Genomic DNA, 27,753 nt, shown 5'->3' with positions numbered 1-27,753 from the left:
GTTTCCTGATGGCGATTGCGAAGCGGGGTCTGCGCTCTGTTCATCGCATCTGGGCACATGTCAGTGCAGTGCCTTTTCCAACAGTGTACTTTATAGGCAAGCACGCGTGCATGATATATGGGCCGCGTGTCAAACGTGGCACCTTGTCAAGAGAAATGGCGGCTTATTTCTGTTTAGCAGGCAACTCTCTCTTGATTGATTCGATTTTATCATCGGATGTGAAATTGCTCTCACGTTTGGATAATTGGAAATGGCTTGCTCGCAATCACTGGGGTACAAGGGCCTGTGACTTTGGGTGCGTGCTGTGTAGTGTTTTTCAGTTGTGGCTTTAACCAAAACCCTAACCGTAGAAAACAAGATTGAGGGTTTTCGGGGACAACAAAAGGCTGGCATTTTCCAAGTTTCAGCTGATGACGATGAAAAAACGATGGAAATCAAATTGTGCAATGTGTGGATGGGTCTGCATATGGCAGCCATGTGTCCGTGACACAACTCATGTTTACTAAGGTGCAAGCCTGACCCAGCAAGTGCTACTGAACTCTGCAGGCTTAGGGTATAGGGTTGACTCTGTAGATGTACCTCTTTTCTTCCTCTTCTCTCTCCTTTTTTTCTTTTTCCACGGCGTTGAGAATTTGGAGATCCCAGATAACATAACAGAAGATACATTTGAGAGAACGATGGAATGGAATTCTATGAAAAACCACTTAGTTTGGAAGTTTGGAACACACCCATGCACGCTCGACTGAACATCTGCCTTTGTCGTTGTTTACAAGCAGGCTGCGACTATAGTCGCTCGCCCGAACCTTTCTGAGAACAAGCATGTCAAAGCTGTCGGATCAGCTGTTGTCGCCTATGCATAAGAAACTCTCGTAAAGATTAATCAAAATGTCTGCCTGTTGGATTAGAGAAATCCGGTTCCACTTAACAATAATTAGATCACTTCTATCTCAAATAAAAGTAAATTAGTCCCATTTGACTGATGCCCGGCAGCAGTAGATTACATGTTAGACAACGTTATCAGTCTTTATAAAAGGGGGAACAGCAGAGGTCTCTCTTTGAACCACACCACAGCAGTTCTAAGGCTAGGGATACGTGTGTTTGTATTGCACTGTATTTTCCTGACCTAGTTGACCGACATCTGGTATCACACTGATCACAACAGATTAGTCTGTTCTCTCACTCTTTCACATTCAAATCCCCCCCCCCCCCCCCACCGTCCATATTCTGCCGGGAACATTAGCCAAAAATAGCCGGTCTAAAGCTCACAACAATGTGTCGCGTCCGTGACCCGTTGTGAGCTTGTAGATCGGCTAACTTTGACGACAGTTCTCTTAAGACTACAAGAGGTTTAAGAGGTTTAAGCTGCAATCCATCCGTGAATATACTGTAGTAGTCTTATCCTGCAGATAAGTGTAGGAAGACAATGAGTGTTGTGTGGTTATTACAATACAGATTCATGTTTTATTAACACAAAAAAGGGCTCTTGATTAACTCGGTGTTATAAACAGATAAAGATGACTGGGTCGAGTAAAAGAGAGTACATACTACACTGTAAAACTATATATGTCCATGTTCTCTCTCTGTCTCTCTCACAATAATTGAGTTGAACACTAATGATTTTGATGACGTTTTTGAGAGCATCTCTCTGCGGCACCACGCGACCCCACCCCCCCTCCCCCCAGGCCCACTTCTTAAGGAGTCACATAAATTACATTCCCCAAGCATTGTTAATTTAAATGAGTCCCTTCCGCATTTTGTAGCTTCGGCAAAATTATGTTTCCAAGAAAACCCCGGGACTAGTCTCCGAACATATAAATCCTCCCCTTAATGTTCTCCCTCCAGTGTATTAAATGGACCTCAGAAACCGGACACGAATCGAAATACTCGTTGCGCAACGAGGGAGAATTGCTCGGCCCGGGAGTGTCCTCTCAGTTGTACGCAGTAAAAGTCCACAGTGATAATTAATTTATCTATCTGTAAAAGCTGCAATTCGGGACTTACTTTGATGAATGCAATGTTGTGTTAGCCAACATGTGTGGTGTAGTATGCTAATGCAATATAAAAGGAGGTGGTCTCCCCGCTCTTCCAATTGAGTCGTTCAGACCCCGTTGTTGTCGGGCAGGACATAATAGGCCTGTCACAATTATTAACATAAATCACCTAGAAATTGCAGATCTACAAGCTTTTTTTTAATTCTGAAATGTTGGTGATTTATTTGAATATTTAAGATATTTGTCATATCTGCCCTGCATGTGCATTTTTTTATTTATGAAGCCTAACATTTCCAATAACTAATAATGACAATGAATCGTCAACTTAAATGTCGTAATGGTGACAGCCCTAGGAGGACACCTCCTGCTTTCGAGGTAGTACTGTACAAAAACAGTACAAAAAAAAAAAAAAAATACAAAATACTGCCTGAAGCTCCATACTGCTGGTGTAATATATATCTCCCTTGACCAAGTGGGGGATTCCCTCTTAAGCAGGAGACATAGTTTGGCGCTTTTTACGTCTGCATGCATACTTTCATACGTTACGTACGGTACTTGTGTATGCTTGTGTCCAATGTCACCAGGGGGTACCGAACCCACCCTAACAGTAACATACATTGTATGTATTTTTTTGTATCATTTCGCTTCACCCCAGAGTGGTGGGTGACCAATCAGAGCCCACTATTTGTAACACCCACCCCTTGGAAATAAATATTCACAGAAGTTCCAGACTATAATATCTACGCAGTGATATTAGTCTGCTATACCATTGGTTCCATTCCATACCGGAGTTAAATTAGCGTAACACTCAGCATTTTGCAGAGTAGGCCCGTGCATGGGATGCACCCTCCCCTCTCTGTTTCCGCTCTTGTCTTTCCTCCGTCCATGTCGTCTCCCCCCCCCCCCGGCAGTGACCCGTCCCAACAGGCATCCCATCATCCATCCCTCATCCTCCTCTCTTCCTCCTCACGTCTCCCGGCCAAACCCCCGGCTGTCCCGAGCCAACCTTTAAGCGTGGGTCCGGCTCCAGCAGCTCCTCCTGGCCTGTTTGAATGAGAGGGGGAGGGAAGTGACTCATCTATAAAAGTGGACCATGACTCATCTCCAATATATAGTGCGAGTGATTTGGCGGGCGGTGGTTTGAGAAAGAGGCGGGGAGGAATTGAGCTTTCACCAAAAACCCATAAGAGGGTTGACCTCTGATCTCACACGTTGCGGTTATGCTAATTTACCCCCCCCCCCACATCGTTGTAGGCGGAATGTTTCAAAAACTAAATATTCTCGCAGATCGACGGATCTACAAGTTCATGACACGTTGTGAATTGTAGATTGGCCATTTTCTTGGGAAAGTTGGCAAGTCATTGTAAAGACATTTTTTGAGAATAGTGGCTAAAAGTCTCAAGTTCACGCTTCTTCCAATACCGTGGAGACCTGCAGCGCGTGCACACACACACACACACACACACACACACACACACACACACTTGGTGGTCACTAATGGTGGCTACAGCTTCCTGTGGGTCCTCTCGAGGCCACAGATGACTTCCTGCCATCTTGTCTGCCTTTTTTCCACTGCCTTCCTGTCGCCACCCTGTGCGTGTACAAGTGTGCGTGCGTGTGTGTGTGTGTGCATGCATGTACTTACTGTATGTGTGCACTTGGGCTGGGCTCGACTCTAGACTGATTGAGTCATATGAATATAGTCAACAGCCACTTTGGACACTCACACACACACACACACACACACACACACACACACACACACACACACACACACACACAAAACTCTCAAGCACGCACGCACAGGTCATACGCACTAAGTATGACTTAGTGCGTATTTAGTGCGTAGTCAACACACACACACACACACACACACACACACACACACACACACACACACACAGGTCAAAGAGGTAGTCATTCTTAGATCATACACACTCATTTCCCCCTTAGACGCAGCCTCACGTACACTCTCAATGACACATCCACACCCACTCACCCACCTCGCACCTACTCACTCTCCCCGATACGCACTTTCCACTCACATGTCCTGCTCAGTTCTCCCCGCTCACAACTCTCTCTCTCTCTCTCTCTCTCTCTCTCCCCCCGTTTCCGGCACACACACACACACACACACACACACACACACACACACACACACACACACACACACGGACACACACACGGACACACGAACACTTTCCCATCACAGTAAAATCCTTTTTACTGTTTTATGTTTTTGTGACTCTGGGAGGGTACAAAATGTAACCTCATTTGTACCCTAATTTGTACCCTCCCAGAGTTAAATTAACACTGAGGATTTTTACTGTGAGTGAACCTTCCCTCACCTCATCTGTGGTTGACCCCCTCCCCACCCCCCCACTCAGACCTTAGAGAACAAGACATGTAGTCTAAACAGCAGTAGCAGGTATTTAGGTTAGCACTGCTGATATAGGAGGCTAACTCCCATGTATCGTACCAACACACACGCACGTGCGCAAGCATGGGCGCGTGGTATACCCATATACATACATTACACGTTTTTCTTTTTTTCCAGGCCAAGCGAGATTAAGCCCTACATATTGTAATTCATTATGTCACAGATTTATGAACATTTTCATAGATTTTGTAGATGGCTTCATAGACTTGTTTGACAGCACTATCCATCGCTCTCCGCAAAAGCTGCAGAATAGGCAAAAACCACAAGCATGGATTTTTTTTAATGAATATATATACTTTGCAGATGGAAAGAGGATAATTCAAGCTTTTTGTACGGCTGCTATGTTGGTGAGTTTAACGTTGTTTAATACAATCGGATAGGACTTTTTCTGTTCAGTATGGGCTGTCAATGGCTAGTGTTGCAGCTCTAGATTCAACATATTTAAAAAAAAATCTAGTGTTGCAAATTGTAGCATATTTCCTGATGCCTGACGGAGCGCGTCCCGGGTTTGATTCCCGGGACCGGCAGAACCGTTGCCGCATGCCACTCCCTCACTCGGTCTCTCTACACTCTGGATCATCAATAAAGGCAAGGGAAAAGCCTGAAAAAAGCTTCAACCCCCTGACAGTCCTGACACCCTTTTCAGATTCCCTAACATTATCTGATCGGCAGCTGTAGTGTAATATGAAAGGAAAGGGGCCAGGTACCGTACTGTATGTTTTGTTTCTTTGTTTCCTCCATCTGGAACAGCAGGTGTAACAATATTAGCTTTAGTTTTATATTAATTCCCTACTGGAGCATTGCTGGCCAACGTGGGCAGGATAGAGTAGAACACACACGTGTGTGAGTGTGAGGGTGAGTGTGAGTGTGCGCGTGCGCTGGGGGGGTAGGTATCATGAGAAGTGAAAGCCATGTGATTGAGATACTGGAGGGGATGACAGACAATTGCATAACGTTGCTGCCGGGCAGAAACCTCTTATCTCCATATGCTAACTTTTTGTAACTTTTTAACGCCCCGCTTGATCATACCTAGAGTGTCACACAAAAGTAGAAGATTCTCGCCGTGTTTCCAGCTTGTGGATCTGCTATTTTTGCAACTTTTTGAGTGGCGCTAGCCCCTCCTATGTCCATCTCTCTAGGCGTGTGTGCAGTGCACAAACTCTGTCCCAACGCAAACATTAAAATGCCATTGACAATGAAAGTGTCTGTGTAAACATTGATGACGAAGGTGAGGACGGATTGGCCCGGAATGAGATGATGCATGATGATGTACGATGATAAGAGCGCCCCTCACTTCACACGGGTGTGATTTACATTTTTATTATAATCCTAAAAAGTAAAAATGTTGGACATAGGAGGTTTCCACCCAAACCGAGACGATAACTGGATTACTGGAATTACCTAAACAGGCCACTGCCTGAGGCCACTGCACATCCATACACCATGCACACACACAGACACACATAGACATCCATACACCATGCACACACACAGACACACATAGCACCATGCACACACACAGACACACATAGACATCCATACACCATGCACACACACAGACACACATAGCACCATGCACACACACACAGACACACATAGACATCCATAGCACCATGCACACACAGACACACATAGCACCATGCACACACACACAGACACACATAGCACCATGCACACACACATAGACACACATAGCACCATGCACACACAGACACACATAGACATCCATACACCATGCACACACAGACACACATAGACATCCATACACCATGCACACACAGACACACATAGACATCCATACACCACAGACACACATAGACATCCATACACCATGCACACACAGACACACATAGACATCCATACACCATGCACACACAGACACACATAGCACCATGCACACACACAGACACACATAGCACCATGCACACACACACAGACACACATAGCACCATGCACACACAGACACACATAGACATCCATACACCATGCACACACACGGACACACATAGACATCCATACACCATGCACACACACAGACACACATAGCACCATGCACACACACACAGACACACATAGCACCATGCACACACACACAGACACACATAGCACCATGCACACACAGACACACACATAGCACCTATACCCAGTGGTGGAAAGTAACTAAGTATAGTGCTTAAGTACAGTTTTGAGGTATTTGTACTTATTTACTTACTTGTACTACATCTCATATCCAAATATTGTGCTTTTACTCCACTGCATTTTTGTGAAAACTTAAACGTTACATTAACCACACTGAAAATTGCCGGTCTATATACTGTAGTGTACACGCTTGATGTATAACTTGAAATGGGTCATTCTGCACAACGAGCACTTTTACTTTTGGTGCTTTTAACTACATTTTTATGCCAATATTTTTGTATTTTGTAATGCACTAAAGTGCATTTTGAATGACTTAAGTAACCCTACGGTTAAAGGAAGCAAGACGGAAAGAGACGGGCAAAAGGAGGAATAAAAGGAGGCAACGGAATGGGTGCAGAGAGAGAGAGAGAGAGAGAGAGGGAGGGGGTGGGGGGGAGGAGAGAGAGAGAGAGGAATAGAGGGAGAAGGACCATGGAAGAGATCAGTTTCCGGCTCAGCTCCCACCTGGTTCAAATCCAGGGTTCTTTATTTATTCTCCCCCACTGACTATACCACCTCCCTCAACCCCCCCCCCCCCCTCCTTCCACGATCAGTGGATCAACCCCTCCAAACAGCAGCGGTTTGGACAGCGGGGCTTTGACCCTGCGACCAGGCGGCGGGCCAGGAACCAGTTTTGGCTTCCCGGCCCCCCTTCAAGCCCCTCCAGTTCTGCAGTGAGTAGGAGAGAGAGAGAGCGAGAGAGAGATGGGGGAAATCACACTTTGACCCAGAGCTGAGGTCTTTAAAGCCTGGATGACACAGTGAGTCGGGATGCTGCGCTTTGTACCAAGTTTTACTGCATGCTCTATAACGCATTCGACGGGGCAGGCTCATTATCTGTGGCCACGTTCTATTGAATTCTGGACATGGAGTGATCTGTAAAGACTACAACAAAAGAACACTACATAAGCTGCTAAGAAGGTCGATTTCACAACTAGTGTAATTGGCGGGGGGGGGGGGGGGGGTTATTGAAACTTGAAAGAAGAGCGAAATGATGTTTTTCCTTTTCCTCTTTTCAAGTGGACAATAATGCTTCATCGGCTGGCCATCGTCATTCAAAGGGGCCGGGTGACAGATGATGTCATCTCTGTATTGTAGTCGGCAGCTACTTGGAATGCAAGCCCACCCCAACTGCTTGAAATCGTTGAAAACAAACTCCGCCACCGGTAGCCATCTTGGCTATAGGGGGGCCCCTAGAGACAGCTAGGGGGCCCCTAGGGACAGCTATAGGGGGCTCCGACACGGCAGCGGTTGACGTCATGGTAGCAGAGCCATTATGATCAGATTAGTGTGGACTTGAGCACAAAGCCCTGGTGCTGTAAGCATCGTATCCTCTCCCTGTCCATATCCATCTCTCCCTTGACCCCCCGACCCCCCCCACCCCTTCACCTTACTCCATGTCCCTCTCATGTCCCTCTCTCTTGTATAGAAGGTATGCGTTGTGTGCATGCGGAGTGGCAAATCGAGCTTAACGTCTTTTAATTGTTGTTTAAAGCAATCAGATAGGACTTTTCTGTTTGGATGTGTGGGCTGTCAAGGCCAGAAAGTATTTTTGGCTTTCCGGGTATGATGATGATGATGATGTCATGACTCATGCGCATACCCTCTTTTATTGTCTCCTCCGCTGTCTGTGAATAGCTAATCTCTAGTCTAGCATATTCCTTGGAGGCCAGGTGAAAAGCCCTGCCCCATAATGTCTCACATCGGCCTGTTATAGCGCCACCAAGAGGCCGATTTTTGGCCCAAACGTCACCCAAACCAGTACACATTATCTCTGGGGTCATGTGATCAATTGGCTGAGACTGCCTTCCAAACGTTTGCGGGCCCGAGATGGGGACCGCATGTAATTCAGACTGAGGGCATTAGTCTGACGCATGTCGGACTAGCGTCTGCTCCCGTGCTTGCGGTTATGGTCAGGTTAGGAGATGAGGTGGGTTGTCATTTGTCGGACCAATGACTAGTCTGAACAACGTATACTGCACCCGCCCGAGATAGGTAACCCGGCCTGGCGGAGACCTGTGCACCGAGGAGTACACCTCTCTAGTTCCAGCCTGACTGATTTATACCTGGGCCTTGTTCAGAGTGGCTAGCAATGCAGTTCAAATCTGATTCACAAAAAAGCATTTCCATAATGTTTTTCTGCTGTTCAAACTTTAGAAACTGAATTTTTCCACGCAACGAAGTAGAAATCAAAGTTTTCTTTTCAAACACTTGTTTATTCCCCCCCCCCCTCTCGTACCTCAATCTCTTTCTTCCATGTCTCTTGTTCTCGTCCTGCCTAAGGAGATCCTTTTCCCTCCTTGGCACACACACAGGCTCATTTCCTGGGCTCATATGCATTTCTAAAGCTCCGGGAGGCACCATGTACCCAGGCTGTAGGACTGAACACAGTGCTGGCTTGAATACTAAGAACGCCTCTCTGCCTCTCGGTCGGCAGGCCTCCTTCCGCCGAGACCCCTCCGAGACCAACGAGATCAGTGGTTCTCTTTTAATGTCATGGATGCCGGATCATATTCAGAACCATTAACCCACTTAATGTGTGCTCATGTAGATTAATTGAGAAGCAGATCATTTTTCCTGATAATTACAAAAAAAATGTCTCAACGAATCAACAGGAAACATTTTAAATAAAAACTGTGTGCGCCTTCATTGTCATTTTTGCTAAATCGTATCATTCAAAATCTCAAAGAATATATCCTGTCCTGTTTACCTGTTTTTTACATACTGTATATGTTCAACCCATATCATATTTTTATAGCACGGATCCCATTCGTTTTCATCTTGCGCTACATCCAACAAAACGCTGAGCTCGGCACTGGTAAAAGGCACCTCTCTTGGAACGCCTGCCTGTACAGTGATTTATTTCAGACGAGCGAAACGAGCCAATAGATTAATTTCTTTGTCCTCTCTTGTTGTTTGCAGGACGAGCTGGACCTGACGGACAAGAACAGGGAGGCGATGTTCGCTCTGCCTATCGAGAAGAAATGGCAGATCTACTGCAGCAAGAAAAAGGTTAGTCATAGGCTCTTGTTCTCAATTCACCCAAATGAATGTACGTATCTGGCCATTAACCCCCATGGCTAAAATATTTGAAGCCAGGCATTTTCAAGATGAAAAAAAGCTGATCTACAAGCTCACAAAGTGTCGCTTTGCGATGCATTGTGAGCTTGTACATTGACTAGTTTCAAATAGCTGCTGATGTTTATATCGTTGCTGTCAGCAACACAAAAGTATACTTGGAAATAGCCGATCTGCAAGCACACAAGCGCCTCGCATTGTGCTTGTGGATCCGCTGTTTTCAAGGTTTCCACCCAACTGCAAAGATATGCAGGCAAGGTTTAAAGTGGTTAAACTGATTTTGATGCTATATATTAACACATTTCGCTCGGGACCCCCTGGAAACCGTGGGGGTTCCCGGACCCCACTTTGAGAAGCCCTGGCTTGCGCTAGGCGTGCCTGTGCCTCCACTCCACTCTCTGGCTGACCCTCCAGTGAACGGATGTTCGAAACCACAGTTTGGAGCTGAACCGTCAGCCGTAAATGTTATTGAAGGGCAGCTGCCAGCCAGAAAAACCCAATTTCAGAAATCGGCTCAGTGTCAATAGTTCCTGTATTCCTCTTCCCAGTTGTCTGCCTCCCTGCTGTGGCGTAAACATAACAACGCACGCACCGTGTAGCGAATTATGTACGAAGGTCCCCTTGCGTCTCGTCGCTGCCGGCCAGAAACCTCCTATGTCCAACTTTTTTGTGTCACAAAAAACTCTAAACCAGCTCGAAACGCGGCGTGAAGCGATTTCGTGGTCATCGACCGGCCACTTTCACTGTTTTGGATTTAGAATCCTGGAAAGTAATGATTTTGGACATATGAGGTTACTGCCCCGACAGACGGTATCCGCACACACACACACACACACACACACACACCGCGCACACACTCACACATATATCCAAACCGTGTGTTGCCAGCCTTTACTATTCCAAGAACCTCAAAGCTCTGAATCTCTCTACCCTCCGCTGGACAAGCGAATTCCACGTGCTGCTTCAGAATTGTCAACATACCGCCAGAGCACTAGAACATTCTGGTTAAGCCCTCTGTTTCACCCTGCTTCCCCCCCCAATCCCTCAATACTGACTCTCCACAACAACCCCTGGTCTCAGTCTGTGGTCAAATATCCACCAGGAAATGACATTCTGCTTCGGGGGAGTGGGGTTGGGGGGGGGGGGGGGGGGGGAGGAGAATTCCGTCGCTCTCCTTCCTCTTCAATAGCAAATTGAATAAATACTCATAAACCCTCCCCTGTGTCTCTTTGCTAATTTGTTTTTTGGCTCAGGCTTTTTGTGTTGGAATCGAGATCCAGGATCCGTCCGTCCCTTTTTTCCAAAGCATGCGGCCCAGACTGGGCTGACGTGATAGACTCTGACAACCTTTTTAAGAAGGAGTAAACACACACTGTGTGTGAGTGTGTGTGTGTGTGTGTGTGTGTGTGTGTGTGTGTGTGTAGTATGTACGTGCGTGCATGCACAAAAAGAGCATGCGGGTGATTCTGCTACTTTGAGAGGGATGTCAAGGCGAGGATGGAAGCTGGACTGTTAACGACGGTTCAGAACGAAATGGAATTCCGTAGAAAACAATAAAAAGGAAAGGGGAAGTATAGTCTTACATCTAATACATTTTGATAACCAGAGGTCTGGCGGCCAATTATGCCTTTTGAGCACATCGCATCGTTTCAAAAGGATATGAAACTATTGGCAGGTTGTGCTTTAAGCTCATGTGAGCCCACATGAAAAAAGGCACAAGTTCAACATCGCTTCTCTGTCGGTGATTGCATATCTCATTGAAGTGAGGACAGTGTGTACCATAACGGTAGGGAGTGGAAACAATATTTTGGCAGACTTATTGGATGAGGGAGAGTCCAGAGTGCTAGACTAAGCCTGGTTCAGAGGTAGGATATATTAGCTTGTAGTTAACCCCCCCCCCTCCCACTCACACACACACACACACACACACACACACACACACACACACACACACCACCCGTCTCTCCAAGTCAGAAATAATTTCCTCCGCGAGTCCTAAGGTACAAAAACAGCCCTGCCGTTCCCAGCCAGGAAGCAATACCGGGGTAACCAAGGCACAGCGGAAAAGCCGGAGGAGAAACCAAACAAACCCCTCATTCATGGACCGAGGCGGTGTAATGGAGAGAATGGCAAAAAATAAAAAAATAAACAACTGGCACACGACGTCCGGTAATATCGTGTGTGACCGTGAACATGCAGGCAGCGCACGCACACACACACACACACACACACCTTCACGTGGGCTCAGCCTCGAACGTGAGCCAGCCGACATACAGCTGACGCGAAGTGATGTGCACTCGCGCTCAACCACACACACACACACACACAGGTACGCACACACACACACGCACCACCACAGTAGAGGCCTGTGTTGCTGAGAATTACAGCATGACAGTGAGTGGAATGGGAAGTGACTCCAGAGTGCGGCACAGTTTCCCTCCGTTCCCGTTTAGTGACAACACACTGGTCTCCTTGTTCCTCCCCAGACAAGCAGCAGCCTCATTTGTTGTGGTTGTGGTTAGATAACATTATTTTGCAGAGCCACCGACTTGCACTTGTGTGTGTGTGTGTGTGTGTGTGTGTGTGTGTGTGTGTGTGTGTGGAAGGGCCTCGACAACTTTGTGTACCTGCTCTAAACAGAACTGGCTAGTTCACATAGTATTCACTATAACATTATGCCAGGTTACATTTAGTGGTGGGGGAGGGCTATTGAGGCCGGTCCTCGGTTTGCGTTCTGGTCCCGGTCTACCTTAAGTGCTCCTAAGGTCTACCAAGTGCTCCTAAGCAAAACACTTAACCCCTAGCTGTTGCCTTCCCGGGGGGCGTTGGCACGTAGCGTGCAGCCGCCATGCATGTCCTTTTCTGTCGCCATTAGTACTTGGCATGGCATGCTGGTTCTTGACTTATCTGCTCTTATCCACAGCGCACACAATAATGAATTGCATTTCTATAGCTTCTCCAAGTGCTCAAAGCGCTTTACAATGGTTCATTCATTCATACATTGGGAGGTGAAGCGGCGAACAGTCGCTCACTTCCCACATTCACACACCAATGGTGGCAAGCTCACACTGACCAACTCATCGGAGACAATGTAGGGTTCAGTGTCTTGCCCAAGGACACTGTAAGTTCGTCGAGGCTAAGTGCTACGCCAATTGCTACAGGCATACTGTAAATAAATCCTGTACATATTTTTATTGTACACCATGTAAACCCTTGACTGGGCTCCCCAGGGGTCTACTGTATACTTTTTTTGAGCAGATCTTAAAGCTCACAACGTGCCACTTTGCGGTGCATTGTAAGCTTGCAGATCTGCCATTTTCACCTAACGTTTGTCTACGTTTGGCCCGAATGTTCAACTGTTAGGGTCAAATGCGGTTATAAGCACTCAAGAATTAATCCAATTGCATGCGACCGGCCGACTGAGCCACAGGATTTATGGACATAATTGATGAAAATTATGTCTGTCCACTTTGCGACCTTTGGACAACTTTATGTAATTTGGCGGTTTGGTGGAAATCAAATCTGTTCTTATTAGATGGTGGCAGTCTGAAGGTTTCTCAATGATGCACTGTGATAGTCTAAACACGGCCAACCCTGTCTGTGTATACCATGAGCAACTGGAACATCTTGGGGTTTTTTTTATATAAGTTTTTATCCCACGATTTTACAACCCATTTTTTCCACCCAGTCTCAATTATCTAATGTAATCCTGGGCGCTACACTTCCTCTGCCAACCTGCATGAGGAGTCCAAGCTGCTTCTTTTCACCTGACAGGGGGGGAGTTTCCCCGGCCCGATGTAGCGCGTGGAAGGAACATGTTCCGACCAGTTCCTTTCCCCTCCATCAGGTGCCGGCTGGCCAGGGGGAGGTAGTTTAGACACCAGGATTACTGCCTGTTTTTTGTGAGGGTACCTACGCTAGGGGACATGGGGAGAACATGCTAACTCCACACAGAAAGGCCCTTTTGCCCACCCCGCCTTGGGTATGGGCACTAATGACGCAGAGGAGAGAACACTCCCCCAGCACCCCCAACTTGAATCAAACCCAGGACCTTCTAGCTGTGAGGCGACAGCACTACCGACTGTGCCACCGTGCCGCCTGGAACATCTTGTTGAGGCCTTTTTACATACAGCAAGACACTAAGACAGCCATATCAGAGCCCCCCCCCCCCCCGGAACCCCCCAGGGTCTCTTCTGTGTGTCCCTGCATGGCGCAAAACATTTTCAAATGTGGGTCCGTACTGCCTAATACTGTACATCTCAATTTGGACGTCCTTGACGCTGAAAGTTTGAGAACCATTAGACAGTATAGTGTGTACTGTACAGTGTGTGTTTCTGTCTGTGATTGTGTGCGTGCGTGCGTGTGTGTGTGCGTGTGTGTGCTTTCTTGTACTTGCTCCCAGGTAGGGTAACAGCTGCTGCTTCTAATGAGTCCTAACGAGCCATCAGCATACACACTACAGGGTCTCCTGACTCCCATTAGCAGGGCAACAACACTGCGAGCCCAAGGTCACACAATATGCCTCATCAGCGTAAACACGCCCGCCCATGCCTATAGAGTTTATCCGTGACCCTCCGTCCTTAATTTTCGTAAAAAGAGGATATTCTGTCAAACAATAATATGTGCCTCACTTTCCAAATCATTCATGCAGCACATGGTATCCTGTTAGTCATTTCAAAACGCTGTGTCTGAAACCTCATTCGGCATGAGCCCCGCATGAGGGCACCATAATGGCCAGGCGTTTCCCCCAACTTGGAAGCGGAAGTTTTTCCCCATTTTCTTTTTGTCTTTGTTAAGCTTTGTATGGTTTGGTTAATCTTCACCGCTTTAAACAACGTGCTCTCCCCGGTAGAGTCTTAAGCCTGTGTGTGTGTGTGTGTGTGTGTGTGTGTGTGTGTGTGTGTGTGTGTGTGTGTGTGTGTGTGTGTGTGTGTGTGTGTGTGTGTGTGTGTGTGTGTGTGTGTGTGTGTGTGTGTGTGCGCGTGCTTACACGCGTGTTTGAAAATCCATGTAACATTAGCTACCTGTGAGAAGGCAAGCCAGAAAGCCGTTGTTACATAATGGCCCCAGAATTCAATATCCTGTCCATTTCCTGCCTCTCTGGGTGAGACTTCATATCTCGGCTTCCATAAATAAATATTCCCCACGGAGGGAACGGCTCTGCGGAATGTTGGACAGTATACTCCCGGTCCTGTGCAGACACAGAGGGCCACATTGTGGCGACAAAACCGGAGTGAAGAACATATAAGAGAAAACTGTTGACTTTTGTGGACAAAAAATGGGTTTAATGTTGCAGTCACGGCACAGTTCATTTTGTACAGCGACACGCTATTTGTTTTCACTGGCCCGACGAATTAACCGACAGCCATATTTCTGTGACCAATAACATTCACATAAAACTCCCAATAACTATCTGCAGATACGTACGGTATTAAAGATTCAAAATTCAACGTTCCATTCAGCCCGTCACTGCAGAGAGCCACGGCGTGGACTTATAGCTTTCTATCCCGCTTCAGACCGCAGAGCGGCCTGGGCTAGCTGGAATGCAGTCAAACGAGTGATTGGGGCCGAGTCGGGCTGCCAAAAAAACTCGACGATCGGAAAACATGAAAGTGAGAACGTGGCCTCTCCTCAGATCTGCGTGGCGCGTCTAATTTTGCAGAGCACAATGTTATTTAAGTGCCCGTGTGCGTGTGTGCAGTAGTAGTGTTAATTCAAGTCAGAGTGCTTTTAATACTTATATTCTTCTATATAACCCACCCTACTGAAATTGGAAAGAGACTCCATTCCACTTCCCTGATTTCTGTTATTGCTACAATCTTTAATGACTACAAGATTATGTGCATATAGGGATACCGTACAAAGAACATGGTTCATCAGTTAAACCTGTTTGGAACTTGGAAACCTTTATGTCTCCCTAGCCAAACGAGCGCCGAAAGAAAGAATGTAACTTCATCCAGTCTTTAGACAGGTGTCTCTGCAAAACCCAACACGACTGCCAAGCGTACAGTGAAATAAACTTGACCTCTCATCTTTTTTGTATTATTCAGGTATGTGGGACTTTAGGAAGAACAATATATCGTTGCCATCAGGGAAGAAAACTCTTATCTCCATATTATTTTCATATCTTTTTATTTTTTTTACGTAAATGAATGCCTTACAGTACTTCAATGGTCATAACTATCGTGTCATACAAAAAGTAGATAAAATAGAAGTTGCGAGCTTGTACATTGATCTATGTTTTGATATTTATTTTGTTTGAATCCTGAAATGTAAGAGTTTTGAATTTGGACACAATCGTCTGTCAGGTTGAAACCTCATAATGTCAATTCAAATTCAAAAGCATAAGAATGAGCAGATCCACAAGCTCGAAACGCGTTGCTTCACGCGGCGTTTTCGAGCTTGCGGATCTGGATTTTTAATGCTTTTGTTGTGTGTGACGAATGTAGACGTGGTATGATCAAGTAGAGCGTTCATTTACGAAAAATGCACAAGAAGTTAAAACATGATATGGAGACAGGCGGTTTCTGCCTAGATAGAAACGTAATTATGAGCTTTCCACTGGAGGACAACCTTCGGTATGAACGCCACAGGTGCTTGTAACGAGAGAAGACTCTCCTCACGCATATCGCACCTGATACACGGTCGGGGAGTCATGTCCTCCCGCTGCAGCGGCCCAGGTTGTAAATCATATTTAATGTCGCCAGACGAGGGGAATGTACAGTGCTGTGTGGAACCAGCATGTAATTGCTATGGTAGAACCACGGAGGTTGCGACATTCACATACCTGACCTTAACCCATTAAGATTCTGCAAATGCCTTCTAAAAACAGTTGGTGTTGCTAGTGGTGCTCAAGCTTTTTTTCATGTCAAGGACCCCCAAAACGATATGTATTTGGCTGTTAGACCCCCATCTGAAAAATATTGTATTCAACAAATAACATAAGTTTTATTTTTTTTATTTTTTTTCAAACCTGCCTACCTGGCATGTTTTCTTTATTTATTTTTGTTTATTCAGGGTATACAGTAAATCAGATAATATAGCAATATATGTGACCCATACGGGATATACCAAAAAGATAACATGTACATATAAATGTCATTAACCACCATATGCAAAATATTGTGGTAGCATAAAAGAAAAATAAATTGTATTGTACTATACTAACAGGGAAGTGACACTGACAGTTACAAACCACATAACCGGAATCAAGTTTTGAAACAAAAACAAGACAAACATACGACACGACAAGACAACATGGCATGGTCATTGGTCACCCCTCCACGTGGCAGTGCACCCACACATGGTTCCTAATAATAACTATACTGAACAACCCAGCTGCGTCGGAGATCATGTCTAGCATGCTCAGATTCAGGTTTAAACTCATTCAATCTGGAATAGCTTGGAACTGCAAGTCATTTACCAGTGCGAGGAAGGGGCCCCATGTGTCCTCAAATTTGGATACAGAGCCTCTCAGGGTATCTAATTTGTTCTAATTTAATAAAGTGGAGTACATCTCTAATCCAGTGAAGATGGGTTGGGGGAGCAGAGGACTTCATCAGAATTAGACGCCTAGCTAAGAGAGTGGTAAAGGCCACCAAATAAGCTTTGTATTTTGGCAGTAATAGAGTAGGGGGAGAAATTCCCAAATTAGCCGTCATTACATTTGGTTCAAACGGTATCCCAACACTCCTTGACATGGTGTCAAAGATCTCAGTCCAATATCTACATAAAGAAGGGCATGACCAAAACATATGTATATACGTGGCAGGGGCCACACAGGGGATCAGTATCACCATATATTTTGGATAACCTAACTTTAGTGAAATGTACACGATGGATAAGTTTGCATTGGATTAGCCCATGCCTCGCACAAATGGAAGAAGCGTGGACAAGACGTGAAGAGATTTCTTCTCCCAAATCCTCTTCCCATTTGTTCTTGGTCGGCGTGTTTTCTGAAGTGTCCACAGCCCATGCCTGAGATGCAGAGTGAGTAGGCAGGAAAGGCACCATCTTGAGCATTAAGGCTCATACATAGTCTGGATTTACGGTGGTGGGGTGACCACCAAACTACAACATGACGTCACGAGCCGGCGCGGTGAAGAGCAAACCACCGCCACCGCTCTCTGTTTTTACTCACCACCGCTCAACGTTATTTCAGCTCCGGTGGTCAGCTCACCACCGGAGCGGTGGTCACCTCACCACTGAAAATCCAGACTATGAATAGGCCTTTAGTGAGGACCAATTATTTGAAGATCGATTGAAAGTATAGGTCCTTCAATATTTTAGTATCAATGCTATTTTGTACTAGGCTAAATATCGTATGTGTCAAAAAGATTATGGAGTTGGGACCGGCTTTGAGGGTAAGACATAAAATTGCAGCTTTAAACTGCAGCATGCGACCAGAGACTCTCCACCAGAGGTGAAGATCACCACAGGTGTAGACAGAGTATATATGATATATCGTTGCTCCCATTATCTCCATATTTTAACTTTTCTTTTGTTGTAAATTAACGCCCTACTTGATAATACTATGTATGTAAGTATGGATAAACACTTTTTCCACACACACATAAAAACACTATAATTACCTGTCCAAAAGCGAATGTCTAATCTTCTGTAGTCTGTCTGTCTGTCATCGCTAGACTGTAGACAATATGACTCCTAGCAGTAATTTAACATCCTCCTGATGTGCAAGGCTACTGTATTTTAAGGGTAAATATCCACGGGCTGTCTGGGGCCAACATTGCTTGGACCCCCAAAACCAGACTCCTGCAATATCTAGTAATGGACCTCTAATTTTTGTCCCAAACAACATGAAAATTACGGTACTTTTCCTCTGGCTCGTGAAAGCTGCCAGGGTAAATGTTGCATCGGACCCGACGTGTTTTTTAATCACATTCAGCGGCTATAATGTGGCTGAAGGACTCTGAGAAGCAGTTTAAAGTTGTTAATCTCCACGCCGGGATCTGTCTGGCAACGTGTCAGTGAAAGAGCGTGTCAGTGAAATGCTAGTACTGGCAGCCAACCAGGCAGCACATGCCGCGCACTGTGCGTTCCATTGCTTTTGTTGTTTTACTTCGGCCTCGTACCTGGAGCTTAAAGGTCAGCAGTTCGAGCTGTGTGGGACAGACACAGTACTTAGTCAATTCACCCGCTGAATACAATTCCACATCAACTCAACTCAACATGGTGGGGTTTTTTTGGGGGGGGGGGGTTCAATCTACAAGGCTCGGTCGGCTATGGTAGCAGTCTGGGCACCTGACAGCATGTCGCGAGTTTAACTCCCGATCCCGACGACCTTTGCTGCCTGTCACTCCCCGTCTTCTCTCTCCCCATTCAAGAAAAAAAACAATCTACAAGCTCACAACATACTGCTTTGCCATGCATTGGGGTCTTGTAGATCTGCTACTTTTCACAGAACGTCTGCCCCAATGCAGAATAGGGACTCTAGGCCGGGTGCATGTGGTTAAGGATGTTGCCTCATTACTGGAAAGCCTACCACACCCATGGAACACTGGATGTTTGACAGGTTGGTGGTGGTATTTCTACCATGTTTGCTGTAGAAACCAACGAGCATGTCCTCGACTCCTCACGTTCCCTGTTCACTGTTCTCTCTGCTTGGATTATGTGGTTACCGTTTGGCCGTATACATGACGAGGTTTGAGTTGCATTTAAAAGGCATTTTCGAGTGATCATGATCGGATGGTATTTCTGCAGAAACGACATTCTTGAGTGACGATTTCAAACTATATTTATATCATCTTTGTTGGGTGGAAATCCCCGTATGTCCAAAACTGTTCGACAAGCTCAAGTTCGGCGACGCTGAGAATACGGAGATAGGCGTTTTCTGCCCGACGGCAACAATATTATTTATTTTCACCTTGGTGAGTTTTCCACCACTCGGCGACGTACAGACAGTTAAACCGATAACAGCAATGTTCCACCACGGTGCCCCCAGCCTGAGATAAACCGGACCAGATGTGCGCAAAGGAAAATTGTCTTCATATTCCCCTGTGCCTTCGTTGCTCGCGGCGTCGTGTTCCCTCCGATTGGCCAGTACAAATTGATTTCAGACAGTGCTATTGAAAGCTTATTGTCAAACACACACATCCCCCAAGGTCTCTCTCTCTCTCTCTCTCTCTCTCTCTCTCTCGCTCAGCATGCCATAAATGCTAAACCCAAGTGATCAGTCGTAAAATGTGAGATGTTATGACTCGCTTATTATGGACTGAACGGCCTGATCCTTTTTAGACCGTTAATGTGGTTGTTGATGTGGAGAGAGTATGGAGCCACTCTGAAAGTGCTGGGGATAGATAGGGGTGTTATGAATGTACAGTTTACCATTACTTACTATAACATACGGACCATAGCCGTGGTCTGGCATAACTCACGGCACCATAGCGGTGGTCTGGCATAAGCTATGCAGGGCCATACCGGTGGTCTCTGGCATGTTTAGCCCATTGGCTATGACACATGATGTACTTGACATCACTGCCACCCATTTTTCTAAAGCATACCCGTAGCACAGGGGTGCCCAAAAGGTAGATCGCGATCTACCAGTATAGATCGCAAAGGCTGTGCAGCTAGACCACATGACATATGCCCCTAAAAATATATATGATTTAAATATAAAAAGTAAACCATTCTTTGGCATCTGCCACGTGAAGTTGCAAGCAGTACAACGGTGTTTGACGACTCTGTCAAACAGTGACTTGATTGATTAGCATAAAAAAGGGGCCTGTCGGCTCAAACCCACAATGCAACACTTTTGTTTACAGGAGTTTTGCGCACAAACGCCGGCAGCATTACAAAGTTATATACAAAAAACCCTACCAATTCCATTCCCCAATTCATTATATATATTTTTTTATCATTTTCAGCAATGGGATAATAATGTATTGGGTGAGTAGATCTGGGTTGAGCTGGTCATTTTGAAAGTAGCTCTCTGAACGGTGGCATCCATTACTCGAAAATTCCATTTTTCGAGGAACCACCGTTCATTTCAGTATGGTATGAAAATCATCTTGTAGATGCGTTGACCCAACACGGTCAACTGTATTTATTGTGCCTTTAATTCCCGTCATAGTTGAAAAGCGGTGTGAAACCCCCGCTAGACTGATTTTGTATTGTTTTTAACTGCTGAGGCGCAGGTGTATACAAGTTACACCCCAACTTGAATGAGGACAACAAAAGCACGACCTGTCTCACCATGTCCGTTGTCTTTGTGTCCCCACACAGGAGCAAGAGGACCCCAACAAGCTGGCCACCAGCTGGCCCGACTACTACATCGACCGCATCAACTCCATGGCTGCTGTAAGTCCACACACAAACTCATCCCATGATCCCACGCAGTCGAATCCGGAGTGTTCATTTCGCGGGACCGCTTGGTTACGTTTGTACATTCTCATTGTTACAAGTATAGGTAATTAAGGGTCCATTTGGTTACATTTGTACCTTCTCAGAGAGTTTCAAGTAGGTAAGGGTTCATTTAGTTACATTTGTTCGGTTTGCAATGTTTGCGGATAATGTAAATCTGTGTCTCTTCTAAAGCCTGATTTATGGTTGCCGTATGACCTCATCGCTCATTGACGAATGGTGCGTGAAGTGCGTGAAGTGGCCATACAACAGTGTGTCTAATATCACACTATCACTCTCTTTCCCTTTCCGAATTGTCCGATAGATGTGAACATTCCTTTAATCTTACTGTTACAGTACCGTCTGCTATATTTAGGCCTCTTCTAACTATTCCCAAGAGGTCAGTGTTCTCTCACGCGTTCTCTCTCCAGCTCCCCTTGGCTTGCTGTGTCATTTCCCTGCTGACTCGGCACGCTAGCGGTCACAGGGTTACATTAACAAGGCTCATTCCGTCTTGTGTGAACCCCGGCGTTCACGCACAGCAATGACCGGTCACTTAGTCCAGTGGTTCCCAAACTTTTTCATGTCAAGGACACCCAAATTGACACTAATTAGCCCACGGACCCCCATTTGAAATGATATGCCAGGGACCCCCATAAGAGAAGATTTTTAGGGCTCTAGCAGTGATTCTCAACCCATTTAATTTCAAGTTTGACATGCGTTAGTCTACGGACCCCCATTTAATGGCATTTTTACCTCTGGGACCCCCAGATATATTGTAAAATCAATGCTAATTTAACTCTGAGTGTACAAATGTAAACTCAGAGTTACAGACCCATAAGGGTCCATTTGGTTCCAAACTATCCTTTAGCTGGAGACTCCCTGGAACTCCGTCAAGGACCCCTGGGGCCATCGGACCCCACTTTGGGAACCGCTGATTTAGTCATTCGGCGTCTCCACGCGGCCTGAAGAATTTAGTCAACGCGTCACATAGTGTAAGCTTGTAGATCTGTTATTTCAATTATTTTCATTGTGGAAACTGGATAATTGCGATTATCTCAAATTATTGCGATTAGACGATTATGTAATAATTTGTGACAGTGATCACTCAGCACACAACAAAACTGAAAGGAACCAAGATGACAGTTTTGTTGTTTGGAGACGATATTGGTGCCAAGTAAGAAAGGCATCATAACAAATGCCATTCGAAGCAAAAGGAGGAACGAACTCCCCGTTGAGTACGACACAGATCCTTCATCCGTGACCTAAGACGTTTCTAGGTTTTTGCCAGTGACCTTTTTACCCAGAGGCCCTCGTCACCGCGACAACTTGGCTCCGCAGATGTTTGAACATCATAAAAGTTGAAATTTAGGACTGACTCTTAAAGAGTGACACACAAGCATGAATTCTTGGAGACACGGGTCACTAAGTGGTCTTTGGGACATAGTCTTGTAATTCCAGCAACGTTTGGGAACAAACTCTCCACATTCCACTTTTCTTTTCTTTTTTTCCTATGTCAGACACCTGGCCAAAACAGCCCAGGAATTTGGATATTTACAAGTCTTTCCAGGTCACGGAGTACACAAACTGTTGAACTGTAATTCACGCGTATCGCCGTGGACAGAGGGCCAGGCGGTAATGGCATTTGATATCTGTTTATTGCCATGTTGTTTGTTTTTCTGGCAAACACGCCTGTAGCAACAAACCATGTTTACATCTCTGCTATTTTTACAGCGTTTTTTGTTTATTGGCTTGACTTTGGGGGAAAATTATAGCAATTTTTTTTTTTTGCAACAGAGCATTCGGTATACCTGAGCATAGTGTAGCAACCTGGAGAAGCAATTATACTGTAGCTCTCTGAAATGTTCAGACAGTTCTCTCTCTACACACACACACACACACACACACACACACACACACACACACACACACACACACACACTCTTAAAGTACAGTTGACAGACGGCACAGATTTGTGAGTCGTCAATAATTTGAATGTTTTCCCCTGCCACCGGCTGTCGCACGCACTCATCAAACTCAAAGTATGTCAGGTTTCATTTTTCTAAACCAAAACCGCCCATTTATTTCCTCACGCAGGAATTTTCTTGGATGCTCTCTGGGTTGCTCAATGTTCACGTTGTCACGTGTCAGCCAAGTGTCTCCATTCAGCATCTGTTGTCAGCCAAGCCCGTATCTCCATCGATTCGCCTTCAATTTGACACGTTCCCCTCGTTCCTGACTTTCGCCCGAACAACCCGTCTCGCTCAGTATTTTCTCTACAGTGCTGCAGTGCAGACCAGTGGCTCCCAAACGTTTTTAGCTCAAGACCCGAAAGAGAAGTTAGACGTTTTCCCGAGACTCAAACTAGTGAGAATAGCAGATGTACAAGCTTCGCTTCACGCCGTGTCGTGAGCCTATACACATCTTCTATTTTCACTACTTCTTTTTTCAATTAATTTTTTTATTCACTTTCCAATGTATGGCACAAAACAAAAAGAGTGTATATTTCACTCATGACCCATAAAAAAAAGTGGCCCGCGGCCCATACGGGTCCCGACCCACTGTTTGGGAAACAGTCAGGTCTAGACAGTACACTATCTTGACGGAGGAAGCTTTGGAAGGCCCTGATGTTGCTCTGCAGTGACCTCACACAACTTGGCTTCCATCAGTATACTGCACAGTGAGCGTGAGCTCCGGAGGGAGGAGAGAGAGGAGAAGAGAGGAGAGAGGATGAGGAGGGGAGAGCCCCTCCACGGTAGCTGGGTTATTGGATGAGATCATCCTCGCCTTTGCCGCCCGGAGAGATTACAAGCAGTTCCTTGATGCTCATTCATAAAAAAAACCCTGTCAGGACACTGGAGATATTGTTGGCCACACCGTGTGACGGTTCAGGCGTTGCAGCCTCCTGATTATCCCATTTTGGGCGGGAACCCCTTTGGTGTTTTAAGCATTGTTTTATACTTTAGCTGTTGAAAAAATAGCAGATCTACAAGCTCTTGTAGGTCTGCTATTTTTGAAAAATCGTGAAAATGCCTCAAATCTTTGAATATATATTATTACAGAGTGAACATTTTAACTCCTATCTTTGCTTCTGGGGGGGGGGGGGGGGGGTCCCTGGAACAACATATTTTCAGATGGGGGGGCGGAGGCCAATTACATATAATTTCTGGGGTCCTTGACATGAAATATTGAGCACCACTGATACAGAAACATAGTTTTTCAGAAAACTGTCGGGATTTTGAAGATTTTTTTTTAAATTTCGACGTCGGGCCTAAATGGGTTATGACAGGCTTCTGTAGGCCTGCCGAGACCAAAGCTAGCCTGCTGTACCTCAAGCTTCTTGCTGGCCTATAACAGAATGGGAAAGACTGGCGTCTGTCTTGAGCACTGTTGCCATGTGAGCTTGTTATTATAATAAGCGACTTTTGGCTGCTTTTTCTGTAAAGTTGATATTTGAGCGTTGTGTTTTTTTGGGGCTGTTTCTAAAGTGTACTTGGGACTGGCTTGCTTCCAATTTATTCGATTTTATTATGTAAACCATTTTTTTCTGTTTTTCTTTTCTGCCTTTATTGATAGTTGAACTGAAGATGTACAGGAAAGAGGAGGGAGAGACCGGTAGAGACACAGCAAAGTTTGTCATGAACGGGACTCAGACATGCAACGCGCTGTCAGACCAGAGCCTATATGTGGCATGCGCCTGGACCGCTAGGCCAGCGGGCGCCCAATGGTTTAAAGTGCTCATGTGGCCTATAGTTGCTTCTGTACTGCTTGTTTTCACAGAATCTGGCAACACACATGGTCTTGAGATGCATCCAGAGCGGGGTTAACGTTTTGTCCTAAGATTCTAGGCTCAGTGTTGCTGATTCACTTTGTCTGAGGCCTTTCTTTAACACCGTGCTGTTAAACATCCTTTTGTCATTCATTAAAGGTGTTCTGTTTTTGCTCTTCACCGTGCACGCCTGGCTGGTGCATACACACGTATACGCATGTGATAGTGTTGGTTGAGTTATTGTCCCGTTCACTCTAACGATACATCACATCAACGGTGAGCTGGAAGACGGGCGTTCTCTATAGTTGGAGGTCACTGTACATGATGCCGCTTTATCAACGGGATAACGCCATCCTCATGTGCGTCTTGGCCACGGCTTAGAGCGAGCATACACAGACCAGATGTAGTGAGGAGCGACTTGGCCAGACTCGCTGATACGGCCAACTGGCTCACACAGCGTGAGCGAACCATCCATGATCCCCGCCACTCGCTGTGTCCAGCTTCCCATCGAGTATGAACATATTCATTTAGAAATATAAGAGCCGTATAGCGCTTACCTCTTGGCAAATGGACCTGGAAGCATCTGGACATGAGGCTAAATCGACACGATGGATGTTTTGACTGCACAGTTGCTAGCTTAAACACTTTCTCTATCTCTTTCTACTCTCTTGCTTTCTCTCTCACGCACACACACACGCACACACATACACACACACACACACACACACAAGATGGCGGTTGGTGGGCGTCCACTGGCCTAGCAGTCCAGGGCATGCAGGCACATACCACATATAGGCGCATGCCTGACAGCGTGTCGTGGGTTCAAGTCCCGATCCCGACAACCTTTTCTTAGTGTCACTCCCAGTCTCTCTCTCTCTCTCCCGATTTCCTGTCTGTCTCCACTGTGTCCTATCAACAAAGGCATCTTTTAAAGATGGCGGTTGGCAGTGAACGTGGGGTTGTTGCAACTTATTCAGAAAAACATGCGGGTGTTTTAGTTCGTTAAAAACATCCCACTTAACTCTTGCTCATTTTGAATTATTTGAATGACTTAAACAACCAAGTTTGACCCTAGTGTAAGGAGTGCTAGGCGTTTGGCGAAACAAGGTCATTAAAAATAATGATTTAGTTATTTCAGGCAAATTGACAGGCAGACCCTGTTACTAGCATTTTACTGTGCTGCTAAAAACACACAGTGGTTGAATCTTTGGCATTTTGGCAGCTCGCTACCATGGAAAATGCCTGCAGAGGCTAAACAGAAGCCCTGCGCCCCCGACTAATGGGAGCAGAGCAGTCCTTTGATGTTGTTGAGGGGAGCCTTTTTAAGCGTCGCACAACTGTATTAGCGCTCGCACACTGGACTTGAGTTTTTTTAATGATCTGCCTCATTTGTTGTGGGCTTGATTGGAGCTAATTGCCCACGGGTCTTGTTTGGCATGTTGTGTAGCGTCAAACAGCTCTTTAATCGGGAAATGGCATGGGAAGGAGAAGAGAAGCGTGATTTGTGATGCCTGTGACGTAAACACACTAATTGGACTCTGATCTGTGTTGTGGGGGGAAAGATTTCAACACAGCAGTCACACCACTAGGAGAGCAGCGTACAGTGGTTGACCTACACAGTAAAATCCTCCGTGTTCATTTATCCATTTGCAACTCTGGAGAGTCTGGACAGAAGGAACCAAATGGACCGGTATGGGAACATCTCTCCACTCTCAGGGTTCAATTAACACTGAATACTGTACTGTGTACTGTATATGGCGCATGCATGGTGACACAGTGCTTAGCACTGTTGCCTCACAGCAAGAACATGTCCCGGGTTCGAACCCTGGCAGGGCGGGCCATTCTGAGTTTTCATGTTCTCCCTGTGTTGGCACAAAAGGGAAGAGACCAAGGCACGCTTGTGGACAAATGCAAATGCCTTTTAATGAGTCTGTCTAATGCAACAATGCAATTAAAAACAAACAAACTAAATATATGTATACACCTACAGTACACGTTGGCGGCAACAATGCCTCCATTATGCGCTCCCGGTGCTCCATTTTCCTCCCACACAAAAAGACGCATCGTTGCTGTCGGGCAGAAACCTCCATTATCCATATGTCCATTTTCTAACATTTTGTGTGTTTTTTTTGGTAAATGAACGCCCCACTTCATCATACTACAGCGTCACACAAAAGCACCAAAAGTGGAAGATCTACAAGCTCGCGCCACGTTTTGAGGTTGTCGATGTACCGCTTTTGCCATTTCTTATTTTATTTTAATCCTGAAAAGTAACCGTTTTCCACCCAATAATGCTACAGTAGGTCCATACTCCTACCGGTGGCCCTGACTAAAAACGGTACTGGCATTACGCCCTGCAGGATAGCCACTCTCTGGCCCTTTTAGGACGGGTTCAAGGCAGAGGGTGGAGGAGAACAAAAGACAGTCAAATCAAATATAAACTGCATCAGCGTTTGCTTGTGTCCATCACTCTCTCTCTCTGTGTACACTGTACAGATGCAGACTCTGTTCGCGTTCGATGAGGAGGAAATGGATATGCGGAACAAGGTGGTGGAAGACCTGAAGACGGCCCTTCGGACTCAGCCAATGAGGTAAGAGCATGGCCATACAGTACCGTCCGTATAAGTGTTCATATAACGACTCAGAGGTCATGTCCTTTCTTTTCCTCCTATTTTGTCTGTGGATTTTTAGCCATGCGAGGTTCCGTTCCTCCTATTTTGACTATGTTTTATGAACCCCTAAGTAATCTTTCACCTAATGTATCAACTGTCTCAGATGTTTTTTACTATGTTGTTTTGAACACATGACAGTTGGGTTATTAATATTAAGCAACCACTGTATTGTTTAGCACGCACGCACGCACGCGGCTGGAGTTGGGAGAAACTGTCCTCAGTGATTACTGTTGCTCTCAAAGTGCATGAGAAAGCATATGTTGACAG

The 27,753-nt window shown here is 45.7% G+C and overlaps 1 protein-coding gene across 1 annotated transcript in view; it reads left to right on the top strand.

Annotated features, from left to right (window-relative positions):
- Nucleotides 1-27,753, top strand: part of daam2 (dishevelled associated activator of morphogenesis 2) — a 137,604-nt gene that overhangs the window by 60,809 nt on the left and 49,042 nt on the right. The window contains exons 3-5 of the mRNA XM_080783048.1: nucleotides 9,532-9,621; nucleotides 20,929-21,003; nucleotides 27,311-27,405. Of these exons, the coding sequence (XP_080639174.1) occupies nucleotides 9,532-9,621; nucleotides 20,929-21,003; nucleotides 27,311-27,405 (260 nt within the window). The remainder of the gene's footprint in view (nucleotides 1-9,531; nucleotides 9,622-20,928; nucleotides 21,004-27,310; nucleotides 27,406-27,753) is intronic.

The sequence above is a fragment of the Protomyctophum bolini genome (assembly GCF_963924005.1).
Source record: "Protomyctophum bolini genome assembly, chromosome: 15".
In the NCBI taxonomy this organism is placed as follows: Eukaryota; Metazoa; Chordata; class Actinopteri; order Myctophiformes; family Myctophidae; genus Protomyctophum; species Protomyctophum bolini.
This window is presented reverse-complemented; position numbering and strand designations above follow the sequence as displayed.